At 43.3% G+C, this 16,302-nt stretch overlaps 1 protein-coding gene across 4 annotated transcripts in view; it reads left to right on the forward strand.

Moving 5' to 3' along the window:
• The window catches only part of DGKH (diacylglycerol kinase eta), a 353,417-nt gene that overhangs the window by 164,279 nt on the left and 172,836 nt on the right, over positions 1-16,302 (forward strand). For all 4 annotated transcript variants that reach the window (XM_075336859.1, XM_075336858.1, XM_075336860.1 and 1 more), the window contains one exon: positions 15,553-15,633. In XM_075336859.1, the coding sequence (XP_075192974.1) occupies positions 15,553-15,633 (81 nt within the window). The remainder of the gene's footprint in view (positions 1-15,552; positions 15,634-16,302) is intronic.

The following is a 16,302-nucleotide window of genomic DNA, read 5'->3' on the forward strand; positions in this document are numbered from 1 at the left end:
ACATAATGGGGGAAAAAGTGAAACGAAAAGTGTTGGGGGCAAATTGACAGCTGCCAGATGTAAACAAGGGGGACTTAAAGAATGAGAGCGATGGCACCAAAGAGTATATACCGTACAGTTGCTTAGGTGGGGCCCGACATGGGATACTCACCACACTCGGGGATATGAACACACACACAAAATGTGCCACACACTACCACGTGCTTGAACACATATACCACCCTCAGCACACATCTCACCACACATACACCAACCTCGCCACATAATCGCCCTAAAACACACACAAGTCTGGGATTATCCTTCAAAAATAAAAATCTGATTAATAAGCAGCCAAACTACAAGAACAACAAATGTACCATATAGGAAATACGGCAGCTGTCAGTCACATGACCTGTCTATATGTGTATGTGTGAGCTAATATATACTGTCAGGGGGAGGGCTTTCTGTTGCCTGGAGATTTATCAGGCTGCCAATAGTAACCAATCACAGCTTAGCTTCTATTTTGCTACAGTTAATTAATCTGAGCTCTGATTGGTTAATATAGGCAACAATTTAATAATTACATTTCTATCTATTTGTTTTGTGGTTTTTGTGTGCAGAATACATTTTTGTTAATACATTCTATTTTGTTAACAGCAGTTATTAACCCGGGCGAAGCCGGGTGGTACAGCTAGTACGGTATATATATATATATATATATATATGTCTATATATATATATATATATATATATATATGTCTATATATATATATATATATATGTCTATATATATATAATATATATATATATATAATATATATATATATATATATATATATATATATATATATATATATATGTGTGTATATATATATATGTATATGTGTATATATATATGTATATGTGTATATATATACATGTTATATATGTTGTTGTGTGTAGTTGCCAAGTGTTTGTGTAGGGCGCTGTAAATGTTCTGGGTGTTGTTGGGGTGGGGGGGTGGTGAGAGCGGTGTTGTTTGTGTGTTGCGTTGTGTGTTGCATTGTTTGTGGAGCGCTGTGTGTCTGTAGCGTTGTGTGTGTGTGTGGTGCTGTGTGTGTTGCGCGGTTTGTGTGGGTGTATGTGTGTGGGGTGCGTGTGTGTGTTTTGGGGGGAGGTATGTTTTGTGCAATGTGTGTGTTGCGCGGTATGTGCATATATTTGTGTGTGCCGCGGTGTTTGTGTGTTGTGTGTGTGCAGCATTGTCTGTGTGTGTGTGGGTGTCTGTGTAGGGCGGTGTTTGTGGTTCCCAGTGTGTGTGGTGTGTTGTGCGGTGCGCATGTGGCAGTGTGTGTGTTTTGGGGGAGGTGTGCACCCCTCATCGTGCTCCATCCCCCATGCTGCGCACCCCCCATCATGCTCCATCCCCCATGCTGCGCACCCCCATCATGCTTCATCCCCCATGCTGCACACCCCCCATCGTGCTCGATCCCCCATGCTGCGCACCCCCCATCGTGCTCCATCCAACATGCTGTGCACCCCCATCGTGCTGCATCCGACATGCTGCGCACCCCCCATCGTGCTCCATCCCCCATGCTGCGCACCCCCTATCGTGCTCCATCCCCCATGCTGCACCCCCCCATCGTGCTCCATCCTCCATGCTGCACACCCCCATTGTGCTCCATCCTCCATGCTGCGCACCCCTCATCGTGCTCCATCCCCCATGCTGCGCACCCCTCATCGTGCTCCATCTCCCATGCTGCGCACCCCCCATCGTGCTCCATCTCCCATGCTGCGCACCCCCCATTGTGCTACATCTCCCATGCTGTGCACCCCCCAACGTGCTACATCTCCCATGGTGCGCACCCCCCATCGTGCTCCATCCCCCATGCTGCACCCCCCCATCGTGCTCCATCCTCCATGCTGCACACCCCCATTGTGCTCCATCCTCCATGCTGCGCACCCCTCATCGTGCTCCATCCCCCATGCTGCGCACCCCTCATCGTGCTCCATCTCCCATGCTGCGCACCCCCCATCGTGCTCCATCTCCCATGCTGCGCACCCCCCATTGTGCTACATCTCCCATGCTGTGCACCCCCCAACGTGCTACATCTCCCATGGTGCGCACCCCCCATCGTGCTCCATCCTCCATGCTGCACACCCCCCATCGTGCTCTATCCTCCATGCTGCACACCCCCCATCGTGCTCCATCCCCCATACTGGGGCCGCCGGGTGCGGGTCCGAGCGTGGCAACATGTGCCGGGGGCGGGGCTGAGCGGGCGAGGCGTCAGCGTATGTCGGCTCCCTGCACATGTGTATTGGGAGCCGGTGTACGCTGGTAACCATGATACACATCGGGTAACAAAGGGAAGCGCTTCCTATAGTTACGCGATGTGTATCATTGTTACCAGCGTACCCCGGCTCCGTCACGATCCCAGCATCGCAAGGTTATGTCCGCCGGGGGCGTGGCCGAGTGTGCCAATGTGTGGCGGGGGCGAGCGGGCGAGGCGTCAGCGTATGCCTGCTCCCTGCACATGTGTACCGGGAGCCGGTGTACGCTGGAGCGGGCGATGCGTGCGGAAGGCCGGGGCGAGCGGCCAATCCATGTGGGGGACGGGGCCAGGCCGAGGCGAGCGGCCAATCCGTGGGGTGGGCGGGGCCAGGCCGAGCCCAACGGCCAACCCGACAGTTGTCACTGTTTTGACACTGTCACGGTGACACAATTTTGGAGCAAGACAGACGGACAGAATAAGGCAATTATATATATATATATATATATATATATATATATATATGATATATGTATGCGTATATAATATTAATGTATGTATATATAGCATCTGAAAAGAGATCTGAAAGCAAGTCATGTAACTATACCAATAGATTTACAATAACAGTGTACATTACTAAAAGCAGAACAAAAAAAACAAAACCGCTCACATATAGATTTGGCGTATGGTAAAGCCATATGCTTGATTTTATTTTGGTATTTTTGGAAAACCATTTTTAAGAACCCATACAAAACTGGATTTACAGTTTAATATATGGTACGCATTCTCTTAATCCCTAAAATGACAATTCTATTATTACCATTGGATAGACCAGTTTCAAACCCTGTCTGTCCGCCTGTCTCTGTCCGCCTGTCTCTGTCCGCCTGTCTCTGTCCGCCTGTCTCTGTCCGCCTGTCTCTGTCCGCCTGTCTCTGTCCGCCTGTCTCTGTCCGCCTGTCTCTGTCCGCCTGTCTCTCTGCCGGTCTGCTTGCCTGCCTGTCTACCTGTCTGTCTGCCTGTCTGTCCATCTTGCTTCTGATCAGTACTTTTTCTATACATTATAGATATCCTTTTATATTTTATTCTTATAGTGTCTTTGATTAATCTTTAGAATCAATTCATGCAGGTTTCTTTTGGATTTCCATTGATTTTTGACAGCAGAATGTTTGTTTTTTTCATTTTCTGGCTAAAATGAACAAACCTGACAGTCCTATAATACGTCCATCAGAAATGATCCGAGTTATAATTGACTTGTCAAATCATTCATAAAAGATTTGTGTGATACTTCATGGATCCTGTAATGCAGAAGCCATACGTCCAGTGTAAACAGTAAAGCTTGTGATAAATCACTGACCCTGCAGTCCTAATCGATTGACAGACATTATATCCAGCGTTAGAAGAATGACAGGGCTGTGAACCTTTTTTGGTAGCCATTAGGGCTAGCACTTGGCTATCAATTGTTATTTTTTTTTCTCCCGAGTGCACGTGAGGAGCAGATAGTGAAGATTGGAGAGGTGCAGACCTGTTTTCACATTCTGCTGATTTGTGATGTGGGAGGTTGTTATTTTTGGGTGTTTCTTGTGCGGGTTGAAGCTATATTTAATTTCTTAATGCATGTACATTCTTAACATCTGTAATTATGTGTTATGTTTGCAAGCATTTGTAATGTGGTGCAGTTATAGAGGAGCATGGTGCGGATCACAGCAGATGTAGTTAAAGGCTATGGAAAATGGAGACAATTCTGTTTACATCGAAGTACAATTTTATTGACGAAAGGTAACCCGTCCGTTTCATTCTGTAATGTTAATTACTTCATTCTTTTTCATACCCCTGATATGCAATTTGCAACCTGATCAAAGTCTCCGATCTTTGCCATGGTAGAATGTCTCTCCCAGGAATAGAAAAGAGAAAAATTGCCGACACTTCCTAATCTCATAGTCTGAACTGGTGCATACTGAACATGACCTACCATATCCAAAATAATAGTTGCATTCAAGCAAAGGGAAGGAGAAAAAACAAGAATTTAGATGGTGAACATTGGAATGTGAACATGTATTACTGCAAAGAAAACATGAAAATATTATTTTGAAAAAATGAGTTACTTAGCAAATAAAAGTGGCCAAATTTACTTGTGCCTAGATACCACGTCAAGGTGTAATTCTCATCTGTGTCCTACTCTATACTAGCCCCTATAAAAGGTCAGTTTGGACAAAGGAGGCATTTCTATATATGTCCTTCTCCTGGTATGTATGTCCCCTTCTTTGTATATATATCCCCATCCTGGGCCCTTCCTGGTATTTGTCCCTTTCCTTGTATATATAACCCCACCCATGTTGATATGTCTCATCCTGGAGACCTCCTGGTGTATGCATTATACATTTGTGTATGCATGTGTGTGTGTGTGTGTGTATTATATATATAATATATATATATATATATATATATATATATATATATATATATATATATATATATATATATATATATATATATATATATATATATATATATATATATATATATATATATATATAATAATATATATATATATATATATATATATATATATATATATAAAATATATATATATATATATATATATAAAAAATATATATATATGTATGTATGTATAGATGTGCATGTATATACTGTATGTGTATATGTGTGTGTATATACCGTATGTATATATAATATATGTGTGTGTGTTTGTATATATATATATATATATATAATATATATAGTACAGACCAAAAGTTTGGACATACCTACTCATTCAAAGAGTTTTCTTTATTTTCATGACTGAAATTTGTAGATTCACATTGAAAGCATCAAAACTATGAATTAACATATGTGGACTTAAATACTTAACAAAAAAGTGTGAAACAACTGAAAATATGTCTTATATTCTAGGTTCTTCAAAGTAGCCACCTTTTGCTTTGATTACTGCTTTGCACACTCTTGGCATTCTCTTGATGAGCTTCAAGAGGTAGTCACCGGAAATGGTCTTCCAACAGTCTTGAAGGAGTTCCCAGAGATGCTTAGCACTTGTTGGCCCTTTTGTCTTCAATCTGCGGTCCAGCTCACCCCAAACCATCTTGATTGGGTTCAGGTCTGATGACTGTTGAGGCCAGGTCATCTGGTGTATCTCCCTTACACTCTCTTTCTTAGTCAAATAGCCCTTACACAGCCTGGAGGTGTGTTTGGGGTCATTGTCCTGTTGAAAAATAAATGGTGGTCTAACTAAACGCAAACCTGATGGAATAGCATGCTGCTGCAAGATGCTGTGGTAGCCATGCTGGTTCTGTATGCCTTCAATTTTGAATAAATCCCCAACAGTGTCATCAGCAAAGCACCCCCACACCATCACACCTCCTCCTCCATGCTTCACGGTGGGAACCAGGCATGTAGAGTCCATCCGTTCACCTTTTCTACAAAGACACGGTGGTTGGATCCAAAGATCTCAAATTTGGACTCATGAGATCAAAGCACAGATTTCCACTGGTCTAATGTCCATTCCTTGTGTTCTTCAGCCCAAACAAGTCTCTTCTGCTTGTTGCCTGTCCTTAGCAGTGGTTTCCTAGCAGATATTTTACCATGAAGGCCTGCTGCACAAAGTCCCCTCTTAGTTGTTCTAGAGATGAGGTGTGTGCAAACTTTTGGTCTGTACTGTGTAATATATATATAATATATATATATATATATATATATATATATATAATATTTAAATATATTTAAATTTAAATACATATACACACATACATACACACACGCAGTAGGTGTTACCCTAGCCTCTTCACACATAACACTAGTTATGAGAAAATACAGGAAAGTCTCTTCTGTGTTGAACGGGGTCAGACATAGAAGCCGTCAGGACCTGGGTTGTTATCTGGATACAGGTGGATATTTGGTAATAAAAGTATACTGCTAACTTTTCTATTTTTATAAAGAAAACACAGCTGAAAGTAACTTTTTTATATAAAAGGACAACTAGGGAATTAACTTTAAAAACGGTGAACAATTTCTCATCAAGAGAATGCCAAGAGTGTGCAAAGTAGTAATCAAAGCAAAAGGTGGTTACTTTGAATAACCTAGAATATAAGACATATTTTCAGTTGTTTCACATTTTAAGTATTTAATTCCACATGTTTTAATTCATAGTTTTCATACCTTCAATGTGAATCTACAGTTCAGTCAGAGAGAGTCATGAAAATAAAGAAAACTCTTTGAATGAGAAGGTGTGTCCAAACTATTGGTCTGAACTGTATATATATATTGTGTTCTTAAACCCAAACAAGTCTCTTCTGCTTGTTGCCTGTCCTTAGCAGTGGTTTCCTAGCAGCTATTTACCATGAAGGCCTGCTGTACAAAGTCTCCTTTTAACAGTTGTTCTAGAGATGTGTCTGCTGCTGGAACTCTGTGTAGCATTGACCTGGTCTCTAATCTGAGCTGCTGTTAATCTGCGATTTCTGAGGCTGGTGACTCGGATAAACTTATCCTCCGCAGCAGACGTGACTCTTGATCTTCCCTTCCTGGGGCGGTCCTCATGTGAGCCAGTTTCTTTGTAGCGTTTGATGGTTTTTGCCACTGCACTTGGGGACATTTTCAAAGTTTTCCCAATTTTTCGGACTGACTGACCTTCATTTCTTAAAGTAATGATGGCCACTCGTTTTTCTTTACTTAGTTGCTTTTTTCTTGCCATAATACAGATTATGACAGTCTATTCAGTAGGACTCTCATCTGTGTATCCTCCAGACTTCTGCACAACACAACTGATGGTTCCAACACCATTTATAAGGGAAGAAATGCCACTTATAAAAACTGACCAGGCACACCTGTGAAGTGAGAACCATTTCCTTTGACTACCTCTTCAAGCTCATCAAGAGAATGCCAAGAGTGTGCAAAGCAGTAATCAAAGCAAAAGGTGGCTACTTTGAAGAACCTAGAATATAAGACATATTTTCAGTTGTTTCACACTTTTTTGTTAATTTTATTCCACATGTGTTAATTCATAGTTTTGATGCCTTCAATGTGAATCTACAATTTTCATGAAAATAAAGAAAACTCTTTGAATGAGAAGGTGTGTCCAAACTTCTGGTATGTATGTCCCCATCCTGATTTCTGTCCCCTTCCCAGTATATATATATCCTCCTCCTGGGCCACTACTGGAATATATGTCCCCATTCTTGTTTATTTGACCCTTTCCTGGTATATATGTCATTCTCCGTATGGTGGGTACAGAAAGTATTCAGATCCCTTTAAATTTTTCACTTTGTTTCATTGCAGCCATTTGGTAAATTAAAAAAAAAATAATCATTTTTTTATCTCATTAATGTACCCTCTGCAGCCCATCTTGACAGAACCCCCCCCCAGAAATTTAGAAAATTTTTGCAAAATTGTTAAACAAGAAAAACTGAAATTTCACATGGGCATAAGTATTCAGACCCTTTGCTCAGACACTCATATTTAAGTCATATGCTGTCCATTTCCTTGTGATCCTCCTTGAGATGGTCTACTTCATTGGCATCTATCTGTGTTTAATTAAACTTATAGGACTTGATTTGGAAAGGCACACACCTGTCTTTATAAGACCTCAGCTCACAGTGCATGTCAGGCCAAATGAGAATCATGAGGTCTAAGGAAATGCCCAAGGAGCTCAAAGACAGAATTGTGGCAAGGCACAGATGTGGCCAAGGTTACAAAAGAATTTCTGCTGTAGTCAAGGTTCCTAAGACTACAGTGGCCTCCATTGTGCTTAATGGAAGACGTTTGGGACTACCAGAACTCTTACTAGCCCTGGCTGTCCAGCCAAACTGAGCAATCGTAGGAGAAGTGCCTTGGTGTGAGAGGTAAAGAAGAACCCCAAGATCACTGTGGCTGAGCTCCAGAGATGCAGTAGGGAGATGGGAGAAAGTTCAACAAAGTCAACTATCACTGCAGCCCTCCACCTCCAGGGCCTTTATGTCAGAGTGGCCTGACAGAATCCTGTCCTCAGTGCAAGACATATGAAAACCCGCATAGAGATTGCAAAAAAACGCATGAAGGACTCCCAGACTATGAGAAATAAGATTCTCTGGGCTGATGAGACAAAGATAGAACTTTTTGGTGAAAATTCTAAGCGGTATGTGTGGAGAAAACCAGGCACTGCTCATCACCTGCTCCATACCATCCCAACAGTGAAACGTGGTGGCAGCATCATCCTATGGGGGTGTTTTTCAGCTGCATGGACAGGACGACTGGTTGCAATTGAAGGAAAGATGAATGTGGCCAAGTACAGAGATATCCTTGAAGAAAACCTATTTGACAGTGCTCTGGACCTCAGACGTGGGCGAAGGTTCACCTTCCAACAAGACAATGACCCTAAGCACACAGCTAAAATAACAAAGGAGTGGCTTCAGAACAACTCTGTGACCAATTGAGCATCTCTGGAGAGACCTGAAATGGCTGTCCACCAACGTTCACCATCCACCCTGATGGAACTTGAGAGGATCTGCAAGGAAGAATAGCAGAGGATCCCCAAATTCAGGTGTGAAAAACTTGTTACATCATTCCCAATAAGACTCATGGCTGTGCTAGCTCAAAAGGGTGCTTCTACTCAATACTGAGCAAAAAGTCTGAATACTTATGACCATGTGATATTTCAGTTTTTTCTTGTTTATTAAATTTGCAAAACTTTCTACGTTTTTTTTTTTTTATTTTTTTGGGGGGGGGGGGTGGAGAGTGTAATGAGAAAAAAATGTTTTTTGTTTTTTTTTTATTTACCAAATGGCTGCAATGAAACAAAGAGTGAAAAATTTAAAGTGGTCTGACTACTCCAGTAATGCCAGGCCTGGATTCAGTTACCTGCATTGGACTCCGGAGTTCTCACATGAGCTCTGGTGTGCAGCCCAGACTGAACAGTGAGCTCCGAGTGATTGATTCTTCGGCGATTGCGGTTTAGTTCATGTCCGTGGCAGACAGGCCCGGCTGATATCTGGTGCTCTCACCTGAACTCCGGAGTTCAGCCTGGCCTGTCCACAGCTGTCATGGACTGAACCGCAATTGCCGGGTAATAGGTCACTCAGCGCTCGCGGTTCAGCCTGCAGCAGTGTGATGAGGTCGCAGAGTGATGACCTCTTCACACTGCAGCATGCTGGGCTGCTGGATGAAGCTCCGGCACCCTGGTCTGCTCCACTGACCTTACCTGCAGCACATGGCAAATTTGCATTCGATGCCTCTGAAGCGCTTCGCCTGCAACTTAGTGATGTGCTGTAGTGGCTGAAGCGACACTACCGGAACCCCTCTGCTGAATAGGGGGACCCGGGGCTTAGAAAAGCTAAGTAACTACCTCGGGCCCGGCCGGGCTCCCCTGTTCACCGGACCCCATACACCAGTCATGTTTGTAATGCCTTGATAGCGGCCCTATTAACATGTCTACTGATCCTGAAATTTTCATAATGTAGAGTACCATGATATCAATGGTGCTTTAAAAATAAATGCACTAGTAAAACTATGCAACACTGCCACTTTTGATAACAGAATCTGACCTAGTTTGCATCCGTACAAGTAGTAAATGTGGCCCAATATTTTTTCCTAGACCACAGCCATAGTTCTGGCTAAGCGGATATTGACTGTTGTGTGCATGTGTTCTAATTGTTCTGTAATGAAGACTAAAGGTCCATTTACACACAATAATTTCGCTAACGAGATATCGTCGGGGTCACGGTGTTGGTGACGCACATCCGGCCTCGTTAGCTATGTCGTTATGTGTGACACCTTTTTGCGATCAGTAACGATCGCAAAAGGTGTCAAATCGTTCGTCGTGTACATGTCGTTAATTTTTAAAAAAACGTTCCTCATTTGGAACGCAGGTTGTCGTTTCTGCAGCAGCACACATCGCTATGTGTGACACCGCAGGAACGAGGAACAACACCGTACCTGCGGCCGCCGGCAATGAGGAAGTCAGGAGGTGGGTGGGATGTTCCGACCACTCATCTTCGCCCCTCTGCTTCTATTGGGCGGCCGCTTAGTGACGTCGCTGTGACGCCGAACGAACCTCCCCCTTAAAGGAGAGATTTGCATATTTCCCAGGGGGCCATGTATCTAGGATTTCACTGTCTTGAGCACCCTCGCTGGCTGCCGGCAGTGTTTTCTCTGGCTGGTCTCCCCGAGATCAGTGATTGTTTTGTTTTGTTGGTCTACTAGGCATTGCTCCCACCCGGCCAGAATCCTACTCCACACTGATGAGGGGCAATACCCCGAAACAGCTGTCTGTGGATGGATACCTGGACTTGGTATTTCCCTTGTCTTATCTTTAAACTTGTCAAAAAGTTGGATAGTGACTAAAAGGGCCACTTAATATGGTGGTTATGGTGGTCTCCTAAAAAGAGTCACCCCTTGGCTGGGCCCTTCCCGGAGGGATATCTGGCTGGTTTCTGTGTTGAGACTCCTAACAGAGGCTCCATGGACCTTTTTAAAGGAGAGATTGTTCGGCAGTCACAGCGACGTCGGTGAATAGGTAATTGCGTGTGACGCTGCCGTAGCGATATTGTTCGCTACGGCAGCGATCACCCGTGGGCGGGTGCTGTAGCTCGTGACATCGCTAGCGATGTTGCAGCGTGTAAAACCCGCTTAATGTTAGCACATTGTGGTTTTGATGGTTTTTTTTCTCTCTGCTTTAAAACCTCGTCTCTTGCCAGTAAAAAAAAAAAAAAAAGCTGCTTCCAAAAAGCAGATTATGCTGTGTTTTTGCAGGTTTTTTTGCTGGATTTTTGGTGTCGTTTGCCTACAGCAGATGTTTAAATAATGTTGGGTTGATTTACCACAAAAGCAGCAAAAACGCAGCTGCTGTGCTCTTCAGTTTTTTACTTTCAATGATGAAAACGTTGAAAGAATTTACATATTCCTTCTTTGAAAAATGCAGCAGTTTTCCATTTCAGTCAGGAGCGGAAAAGCAGCCGTGTGTGTGAGCTCTGGAATCTGAGCCTTCGCTGGTGCTGTAAAAAGCAGCTTTTAATTTGCATAAAAATAAAAAAAAAACCTCAACGTGTAAACATGGCCCTAGTGTCTGTTCATCAAAGTGTTTGTGCCAGAAAACTGATGGAAAACTGTTTTTTGTATAATGTAAAATTGCGCAAGAAAAGTTCAAGTTTGTTGTTTTCAGGGCGGCACGGTGGCTCAGTGGTTAGCACAGCAGTCCTGCAGCGCTGGGGTCCTGGGTTCAAATCCCACCAAGGACACCATCTGCAAGGAGTTTGTATGTTCTCGCCGTGTTTGTGTGGGTTTCCTCCGGGTACTCCGGTTTCCTCCCACACTCCAAAGACATACAGATAGGGACTCTAGATTGTGAGCCCCAATGGGGACAGTATTGCCAATGTATGTAAAGCGCTGTGGAATTAATAGCGCTATATAAATGAATAAAATTATTATTATAATTATTTCACAACAGTTTTGGTCAGATCTGCCTGGATGGAGCATAACTGTGCTCCCCATCAAATTCGAGGAGAGCGGTGCTTTTTTATGCCATAAATGTTGCTTGATTAAAAATAAATAAATAGTAATATAAAGAAAACTAATGATGCAGATTATTGGGCATGCAAACTTATTGCTTTTGTAATGTTGAAGTTTTGGTGAAGGTGATCCTTAGGCTATGTGCGCACTTTGCGTTTTTTCATGCGTTTCCGCAGCGTTTTGAACTGCAGCGTTTTAATGCATAAATGCATGCGTTTTGATTTTCAAGCAAAGTCTATGGGAAATTGGGATTTCTTGTGCGCACAATGCTGTTAAAAACGCAGCGTTTTAGTTGCAGAAAATTTGGCAAAAACTCAGCGTTTAAAGAAGCAGCATGTCAATTGTTTTTGCCATTTTGGCAGCGTTTTCCTAACATTAGAGTCAATGAGAACGTTCAAAACGCAACCTACGTCAAAATCCAAGCGTTTTACATGCTTTTTTGACTAAATAAACGCATAAGTTTTTGACTTTATATTAAGGGCATGATATGTCCCTTTACACACACACACACACAGTCCGACAATTAAATTATTGAAAATCCATAATTTTACGAAATTTTATGCATAAATATTAGAACACTGTTATAATTTTAATAATATTAGCTAATTTGTGTATGATTTTTATCATGATATTTGTTATAATTTTTTCCGTTTTTTCATAGTGTTTGAATGTTTAAACTTTATTTAATAGCGTATTTGTCTTCAAAACGCATCTGACTTTAAGCAATGAAAAAGCATGTAAGTCGCGGTAAAACGCGGCTAAAACGCGGTAAAAACGCAAGCGTATTTATAGCGTTTTTGTGGTCAAAACTAAATTTGACAGACAATTTCTGCCAGAGGATGCGTTTAGAACTGCAACTAACTCAACGCAAAGTGCGCACATAGCCTTAAAAGCATCTGTCATTTAAAAAAAAAAAAAAAAAAGCAAAAAACTGTCCAACAGCAGAAAAGTTGCTAAAATTAAAAAACACTATACGCAAAGTTAGCCTTTCAATACACAGCGGCCCCGGTGCACCAGCCACTCCTGCTGGTCTTTGTATACTTCCCTGCAGTGATGACTTAGGCTAGGTTCACATTTCCGTTGTTTTGCATCAGTCACATGCGTTGCTTGACGCTTGTGCCTGATGCGTTGTACAATGGATGATAAGAATTCATTGTCAGACTCCGTTGTAAAACGTGAGAGAGAGAACGATCAGCTGATCGCTCACAGCAGCCGGCCGCCGGGTGATCAGCTGATCGCTCACAGCAGCCGGCCGCCGGGTGATCAGCTGATCGCTCACAGCAGCCGGCCGCCGGGTGATCAGCTGATCGCTCACAGCAGCCGGCCGCCGGGTGATCAGCTGATCGCTCACAGCAGCCGGCCGCCGGGTGATCAGCTGATCGCTCACAGCAGCCGGCCGCTGGGTGATCAGCTGATCACTCACAGCAGCCGGTCACCAGGTGATCAGCTGATCACTCACAGAAGGTGGCTGCCAGGCGATCAGCTGATCACTCACAGGTGGTGGCTGCCAGGTGATCAGCTGATCGTTCGGCCACCGAGAGAGAGCATGCACAGTGAAATCTTAAGGATTCCGCTGCTCAAAAAACGTTACACTCTGCATTACTGCCGCCCGATGGTCAGTCGTTCACCAACTGATCAGTAGGGTGGCGGATGCAATGCAAGAGCATCAGTCACAATCCGCCTCTCATATAAGTCTATGGGAAACAATGGAATCCGCCAAACAGATTGCGTTATCAGAGCGGCGGATTGTGACTGATACAAAACAATGGAAATGTGAACCTAGCCTTACTGAGCCTGTACATTACAAAATCACTGGCCTCAGCGGTGATGATGGGATGCATCGCAGGGGACCGCTGAGGTCAACAATTGATTGGCTGCAGTTTCTTGTCACAAGAAATCTATAGCGAACGCATACTGTCAGAGATTGAACTGTGGAGGACTGAGCAAGTGAGAAGGTTTATTAACTTTTTAGTTAATTCATGCAATAAAAACGCCTCATTTTTCCTGTAAGGGATGCTTGAATACATAGATACAATTAAAGAGGTTCTTCACTTCATCTAAGATTGTATCACTGTGTGCTCCCGGTTTCTCCCCTTTTTCTGGGACAGGACGTGGGTGCATTCTCTTAGGGTTGGCTTCTTACACTCCCTGATCTTCTGCCAATTCTCTCACTATGCAGAGACCTGTATGACTGTGTGTGCCTGTAGAGTAATGTTCAGCAGGGACTGCCAGATCTGAAAATAAGCTAGACTTGTGATGTAAAATTTAATTTAGGCATCCTCACTGGGCGTGATTGACAGAATCCATGCAGTCTCATGCACATTCTGAGCATCAGGAATATTTCCTTCAGTCTTTCCATGACTGGATATGTGTCACGGCTTTCGGACATGCCAAGGGAAGTGTAATTAGAGAATTCAAAGTAGGACTAGCCTGGGGAGAGTAAGACAGCCTGCTGGACTAGTCCTGATGAGTAGCGGAATGAGAGTGTATTTTAAAAACCACAACATTAACGTGACACACAAAATACCTTATCTTAATTACAGAATCATGACAGATACCACTATAGTTGCGGTTGGAAACCTGACTGGTAGTGATGGGCGAGCGTGGTTGCCAAAATTCGTTACTCAATTGAGTATCTGAGTTTAAAAATGTGTGAGTTTCCCATTAACTACCATTATATTTGGTACTAGAGTCATGTTTGAGAACCTGATGCTCAATCAGGTAATGACCAGGGACGAGCATGATCACCCATCACTACTAACAGGTATCGGGTTCTTTTTAAAGGGAACCTGTCAGGTCCAATATTCACCCAGAACCACGAGCAGTGCATATTGCTAATCCCTTCCTAACCGTCCCTGTATCTAGTAGCATAGATAAACAGATCTTTAGAAAGAGTGTTTCTAAAGATCTTATATATTGTGTGCTAATGAGCGCAGAGACTAGCCCCCTGGGCGTTAGTTCCCCTGGCTAGTCGGCTCCATTAGCATGTTAAAGTATGTCCCTGTGGGTGTGCTAACATGCTAATGAACACGCAGCGTCACAGGATGATCTCACTCACCTCTCCGCTGCCATCACGTCTGATGGGGGATTTCGGCTCAGTGCGTATGACCCGGGAGTTTCGGTCATGCGCACTACTTCAGTTTGAAGCCAGGACATGTACACCCGGCTTCATAGTGCGCATGAACCAAACTTTGAAGTCATGCGCACTGAGCTGAAATCACTCGCCGAGCGCGATGGCAGCGGAGAGGTGAGTGAGATCATCCTGTGATTGTGTATTCATTAGCATGTTATCACGCCCACAGGGGCATACTATCATCCTAATGGGGGCGACTGGCCGGGGAACTAACGCCCAGGCGACTACTGCCCTCGCTCTTTAGCATACAGTATAAGATCTTTAGAAATACTTTTTCTTATGATCCCTTTATCTATGCTAGTGTATACAGGGACAGTTAGGCAGGGATTAATAATATACACCCAGAACTGCTCGTTGTGCTGGGTGCATATTGGACCTGACCGGTTCCCTTTAACCTCACATTGTGCAGATAAGATCTTCAATGTGTCAGGAGATGATGTCCACGGCTCATTACGCATGTATGTCTCATCTGCTCATACTTTCCTGCATGGGTCTACTTTTCAGTCAATACTTTTATAAATAAAAATGATTTCTAAACAATTACAACCCAATATTCCCCAATTAGCTGCAGCGACCATGCGTTATATGGGATTGTTAATATTTATTGCTCTCTTTTGGCTCTATAAGGCACTGGGGATAGACAGCATGTAAATGGCTGATCACAGGCTTGTGGACCTAATAAGTCTTCTGTTTGTCTTCCCACAGTCCCTAATATTTGACGAGGTCGACCTATCGGACGCCAGTGTAGCAGAATCCAGTACAAAGAATGTCAACAACAGCTTCACGGTAAGATGCAACTGAAAAATGGCACTCAGATGTGCAAAGCAAACGGCTTAAGATCCTTATTTCTCAGGGAAGAATACATGTTATCTCATTGCCCGTCACATGCTTTAATGCAAAGATATTTAAATAAATTGTGAAAGAAGCAACAAACACTTCCTGTAAAAAAGCAAAAGATAAGAACAGACAGAAGCAGCCGGACGCCGTTCTTTGCTTTCTCCGTTAGTTCGGCCACTTCATGTAAACCCCTCGCTGCACAACTAGGGTGAGACGAGGCAAGGACCTGCCTCCCTGGACTGGTGTCACTGACTTACTTGTTGCACCTCTGTTGCGATGGGCCATAAATATTTGCAGGAAAATCCATTTAGTACTTTATGGTTACATTGATGGTTGAGAAGAGTACTCTTATTCAGGCCCTGGTGTCAACGGGTTTATTCCTCACCTCAGTGTCGCTCCTGTAAGATGTAGCTGATTGCTGATCATTCAGTTATCTTCTAGTTTCCTTGCTGAACTGACCAGAGATATTGGGACATATCGAGGGGGGGATTGGGTTATGGAACTGTAATTGCACAGCCATAGAGATCTACGATTGATCAGAGAGGGCAGGATATTTTGCACAAATGCTCACATGTTGGATAGGATTTAGGTTTTTGCATTTTTTCTTCTTGAGGACAT

The sequence above is a fragment of the Anomaloglossus baeobatrachus genome, chromosome 2 (assembly GCF_048569485.1).
Source record: "Anomaloglossus baeobatrachus isolate aAnoBae1 chromosome 2, aAnoBae1.hap1, whole genome shotgun sequence".
Lineage (NCBI taxonomy): Eukaryota > Metazoa > Chordata > Amphibia > Anura > Aromobatidae > Anomaloglossus > Anomaloglossus baeobatrachus.